At 40.0% G+C, this 5,808-nt stretch overlaps 1 protein-coding gene and 1 pseudogene across 1 annotated transcript; one reads left to right on the top strand and one right to left on the bottom strand.

Annotated features, from left to right (window-relative positions):
• Window positions 1–245: 245 nt before the first annotated feature.
• Window positions 246–1,923, top strand: LOC105823278 (ret finger protein-like 1). The gene is made up of 2 exons (XM_012660416.1): window positions 246–531; window positions 1,343–1,923. The coding sequence occupies exons 1-2, from the start codon at window positions 246–248 to the stop codon at window positions 1,921–1,923; spliced, it is 867 nt and encodes a 288-aa protein (XP_012515870.1).
• A 1,738-nt stretch (window positions 1,924–3,661) lies between these two features.
• Window positions 3,662–5,808, bottom strand: part of LOC105823277 — a 3,662-nt pseudogene continuing 1,515 nt past the window's right edge.

The raw sequence follows: 5,808 nt of genomic DNA, 5'->3' as shown, positions 1-5,808 counted from the left end.
AGTCTCCACCATTTCATCACACTGACTTTCCAAAGAAAGAACCAAGTCCCTCATTCCAACTAGCATTTCAAATATCAGAAGTTCAAGGCCAGGAGTCTTTTATAGATGTATTTATGATGCACTTTCATTACCTGTTACTAGGCACTGATATTTCTATGCATGGACAGATGAAAGAGCCTCAGAAAGTGTTGTCATTCAACTCATGGAACTCCAATATCATGTACATTTTTCCACAGATAGGGGCCATGGCTGAACAATTTAAAGAAGCAAGTAAATGTCTCATCTGCCTATCTTATCTTGAAAAACCCATGCTCCTCGATTGTGGCTTTATCTGCTGCCTCCAATGCATCAGCTCACTCCGGAAGGAGCCCAGCGGGGAAGGTGTCTCATGCCCCTCCTGTTCCGTGGTCACTCAGAAGAATGACATCCGGCCCAATTACCAGCTGGGGAAGATGGTTTCCAAAATCAAGGAACTAGAGCCCCAGCTGAGAGCAATTCTATACCAGAACCCAAGAATGCTGAAGTTCCAAGGTAAGCAATCTGTACAACCTCCTCTCAGCCCATCAATGGCCCTAGAAAAAGCAACTGTTCAAAAGGTTCTCCATTATATATGGGCACTAGCTGAGTTCTGGCACCTGAAATATTTATGCCCCCTGAGTAACAGTTCTCACCTCTGAGCATAGATTAGAGACAACTGGAGATTTTGAAAGAAAAATAATATTTCAGCCACGTTCTAGCCCTGCGCTGTCCAATATGGTAGCCATCAGGGGCTACTGAGCCCTTGAAACACGGGTAGTGCCCCACATGGAAATGGGATATATGGACTTATACGTTATTTAAGGTAATTTTGCATGTTGTTACTTTTTTAATATGTCTACAGAAAATTTTTAAATTATACACGTAGCTTTCATTGTATTTCTTTGGGCAGAACTGACCCAAAACATAGCTTCTCAAACTTGAACGTGCATTAAATTACCTGGAGATCTTGTTAAAATGCAGATTCTGATTCTATAGCATGGGGCTGGCCTGACAATCTGGATTTCTGACATTTATAAGTAAAATTGTTTTTCCATCATTTGAAATATTTGTTAGATATCTATATTTGGATTGAGTCTGTGCTAAATTTTATAGTTTTGAGAGTAAACAACAATCACGGTCTGTCTTCATGGATCTCAAGAAGGGAGAAAAAAATCTTTAATAAAATAAAGGGAAAAAATCTTTAACAAAATAACCAAAAAACTTAACGTGAAAAGAATGCCTAGTATAAGAGGGACTTGTAAAAATGTATTCATTGATTCTCTATATGAAATTTGACTTAATTATGGAATCAATCTTTCCACAGTGGACATGACCTTGGACGTTGACACGGCCAACAATCGACTCATCATTTCTGATGACCTGAGGTCTGTCCGTTGTGGACCTCTCAATCAGAATCGCAGAGAGTGTGCTGAGAGATTCAAACATGTAATCTGTATCCTGGGCTCCCCTCGGTTCACCTCTGGACGCCATTACTGGGAAGTGGACGTGGGGACAAGCAAAGAATGGGACCTGGGTGTTTGCAAAGAATCTATTGATCGACAAGGGTCAATTCTACTGTCTTCAGAATCTGGCTTCTGGACTGTGGGTTTGAGAGATGAAGAGATCCTTGCAGCCAGCACTGTGCCTCTAACTGCCCTCTCGGTGAGTCCCCGGTTACGTAGAGTAGGCATTTTCCTGGATATGGATGTTGGAACCATTTCCTTTTATAACCTTAGCGATGGATCCCACGTCTTTACATTCACTAAGGTGTCTGCTGCAGAGCCACTGCGTGCATTTTTTGCTCCTGAAAATTCAGTTAACAATGATCAAGGCCTCCTGAGTATCTGTCCCGTGATAAATCTGGGCACTGCCAGGTCTCCAGTTCATCCTGAGCAAGGCAGATAAACTTTTAGCCACAAAAACCATGTAGAGAAAATCACTTTGTGCTTGAAGCTAAAAACATTTCTGCTTGGTTCAACACATGGGACAAATTTACAGCAGAAACATATGGAACATTTCATGAATCACGAATATAAATTAAGTAGACATTTCAAATATTAAATATCGTCATGGTTGTCTTTTGGGTTTTATGTTTATATTTCTGTTCCAATAAATACATTCTAAGCTCTCAGATCAACTTCCAAATGTTTTCCTTTTTATTTTCTGTAAGAGCTGTGTGTCAAGGAGATTATAAATTAACATTTGGATGTGATCCAACTGATCATGTGATTTTGTAAATGATGAAGAAACAAGACCTAATATAAATAATAAAAATATATGTATGTAAGTATCCAGTTAAAAAATGAACAAATACCTGTATAATATACAGAAGTTAGAAGACAAATTTTCACCATCACAACAAAGTTTATCTAACATTTTCTTGAACCTGACCTTGTCTGTGCCATAAAAACTGAACCATTAAGTCTCTAACTTAGGTTATACTCCTGGGAGTAGCTGATGTGCTCACTCATTCTGTCCTCTGCCATCTACATTTAATAGAGAAGCAAGGCATGGATACCCACTATCATTACTTCTTCTTTCCAAAAAATCAATAAAATCAAATAATCTTTAGCAAGATTGACCAATTTAAAGAGGGAAGACACAAATCATCATTATCTAGAATGAGTGAGGGAACTAACTACCAGATCTACAGGTAGAAAAAGGATACTATAGAATACAGAAAAAGGATGCTACAGAATATTACATAGTTATGCCCATAAATTGAGCAACCATAATACTAAACACATACAAAGACATGTAAAAAGAAAACTAAAGACCTACAAACTTGTCATAAGCATAAATGCAAAAATTCTTAAAATATAGTATATAGCAAATTGATTTATCAATATATTAAAGTACTACATTCTGACCAAATGGGTTGTACTGAGGGATTGCAAGGATATTTTGACATTAGAAAATAATGTAATTTACTCCATCAACAAAAAAAAACTATCATCATGTCAATAGGTGCAGAAAACATTTGAAAAAGTTCAACATCCATTAATAATAAAAACTATCAGCAAACTAAAAATACAAAGGAACTTCCTCAACCTGGTAAAGGGGATATCTTTGAAGAGTCTAAGGAAATCATGCTTAATTGTGAAAGACTGAATGTTATTCCTCTGTGATCTGGAACAAAACAAAGATAACTGGTCTTATCCAACCTCATGCCACCAATTTAGCCCGTGCAATAAGGTGAGAAAAAGAAAGGATACATATTAATACATACAGAAAAGAAAATAATAAAATCCCCTCTGTTTTTAGATGACATGATTAAAAATGCAATAAAATCAATTTTTACAAATGTTAACTCATTCACTATTCAGAACAACCCAAGGGCAGATTCTGTTACTATCTGCACCTTGAAGAAGAGGAAACTGAGGCTCAGAGAGGTTGTCGTGCAGGTCCTGCGGGAGGAAGATGTGCGCCGAGAGGAGGAAGTGGCTGGATAGCAAAGGACAAGCATGCAATAGGAAGAGTCCAAAAGAGTGAAGAGTAGAGGACACTTCCTGACACATTCTGTGACGTTAGCATTACCCTGATCCCAAAGCCACACGCAGATGGTGCAAGAAAAGGGAACCGCAGACATGTGTGTGTCAGTGGGTGAGAAAAGGGCCACAAGAAGACTGTGTGCACATGTGTGTTAGAGCATGTGCGTGTAGGCTGTGGGGCAGAGCATGGAGGACAGACTGAGACACGGCATAACGGTGTGAGTGAGCGACACTGGAGGAGAGAGTGAGAGTGTATGTGAGGCGTGTGTGATAAAGGGGTGTGTGTGCGTTTCAGAAACTATTCCAAAAAAATCAAGGAGGAGGGAATTCTCCCTAACTCATTCTATGAGGCCTGTATCACCCTGATACCAAAAACAGACAAGGATACGACGAAAAAGTAAGCTATAGACTAATCTCCCTGATGAACACAGACACAAGAATCCTCAAGAAAATGCCAGCAAACCAAATCCAACAGCATACCAGAAAGATAATACACTGTGATCCAGTGGTTTCTTATACCAGAACCACAAGGATGGTTCAACATACACAAATCAACAAACATGATACATCACATTAACAGAATCAAAGACAAAAACTTGTGATCACCTTGATAGTAGCAGAAAAAGCATTTGATACAATTTAACATCTTTTCATGATAAAAACCTTCAATGAACTAGGCATAGAAGGAACATTCCTAAAAATAATAAAGCTTATATATGACAAACCTACAGCTAACATTATACTGATGGGGAAAAGTGGAAAGTGTTTCCTCTGAGAACTGGAACAGGACAAGAATGCTCCCTTTCACCACTCTCGTTCACCATAGTACAGGAAGTCCCAGCCAGAGCAATCTGGCAAAAGAAAGAAACGAAAGTCATCCGTATTGGAAAAGAGAAAATCACAGTATCCCTCCTTGCTGATGATATGATCTTATACTTAGAAAAACCTAAAGAACTCACCAGACAACTCTTAGATTTGATAAACGAATTAAGTAAAGTTGCAAGACACAAAATCGATGTACAAAAATCAGCAGCATTTCTATATATCAATAATGATCTAGTTGAGAAAGAAATCAAGAAGATAATCCTATTTACAATAGCTACAAAAAAAAAAAAACGGTGGGGTTCTCAGATGTGGCAAGCTGGAAGAGGGCCCACCCCCCACAGGAAAACCACTTTGTTTGATTTGAGTGGGTTCTACCAGAGGAAGAACACAGCCCCGGGTGTCATAGCAACCAGGCATGGTTCATTCAGGCACTGGGGCCTCCCACCCATTCTCTCCCACCCATTCCAGTCAGGAGAGCAGCTTGTGGCAAGAAGTAGGCAAGCAGCTGCCTCCCTCAGCAGGCGTGGGCAACAGGCTGAGGCTTCTGTGGAAAGTGGGACCCACACCTTTCGCTCTGGAGCCTGCAGTAGATCCGGGGTGCCTGATTTGGGAATTCCCTGCCCAACGATGTTTTGCGGAGCCGCATGCCAGTGGGTTAGACAAGCAGGCCAGACTCCCTGCCCTCTGGACTCGAGCTGGTTGCTGGAGACACAGTGGGGAGGTGTGTGGGTTTGACTCGGGTGGTAAGGAAGCCTGTGCCCAAGACTCTGTGTGTGTGTTGTGGAGTCACTTCAGCACTCCATCACTTTACAACTCTGCCTTGGCCTTCACTATCCTCTAGGCATAAATCTCCAATTTCAGCCAGTGTTGAAAGCTTACATCCTTCTCAGTTTTTAATTGGGCATGCACATTTCCCTGAAATATGAATGTTCTTCTTGATCCCCAGGAATATGACATAGTTCATCGAAACCACCTACGGTAGACTTCTCAGATCTCCACTTCTCCTTATAAGTTTTTTGGCCATCCCTTTGTTTACTCAATCCTGTATCACCGCCTCAGGCACTTTCAAATAGCTATGATTGTTTCAACAAACATATTGAGGATAGATTATACCAAGCAAGCTCTGAGTCAATTCAAATTCAAATAAGTGCTGATAATTAGGCTTTTCCATGAGCTTCCAGAGAGCACAAAGGATGACAGATGTATTGTCTTGGGACTTTTTGGGGAAGTCCAAACCTATTATTTGGCTGCTTCAGTGAATGCTATTCTGTTTCTGTCCACAGATACAGAGATTTTGAGGTTGTTGATTTTCAAGGCTGCAGTGGATCTGGGGAGAGAGCAATGGGGCAGGCAAAAGAAAAAACCATGAAAATTCTAATTCTTATGGAGATTCCACTTTATTATTATTTTTAATGCTCTTAGATTGTTATAATCTTTTGGCAACTGTCCAGAGTTCTGAAAAAGTTAATTTAAA

This window comes from Propithecus coquereli, unplaced genomic scaffold (assembly GCF_000956105.1).
Source record: "Propithecus coquereli isolate 6110/MARCELLA unplaced genomic scaffold, Pcoq_1.0 Scaffold665, whole genome shotgun sequence".
Taxonomy (NCBI): domain Eukaryota; kingdom Metazoa; phylum Chordata; class Mammalia; order Primates; family Indriidae; genus Propithecus; species Propithecus coquereli.
Note: the sequence above shows the minus strand (reverse complement) of the source record. Positions and strands in the feature narration are given on the sequence as shown.

Bases quoted from the DNA above. Each gene is read 5' to 3' on its own strand.
- LOC105823278 (XM_012660416.1), top strand. From the start codon at position 246: ATGGCTGAACAATTTAAAGAAGCAAGTAAATGTCTCATCTGCCTATCT. The intron at 532-1,342 runs GTAAGCAATCTG...ATCTTTCCACAG, and splicing joins AAGAATGCTGAAGTTCCAAG to TGGACATGACCTTGGACGTT.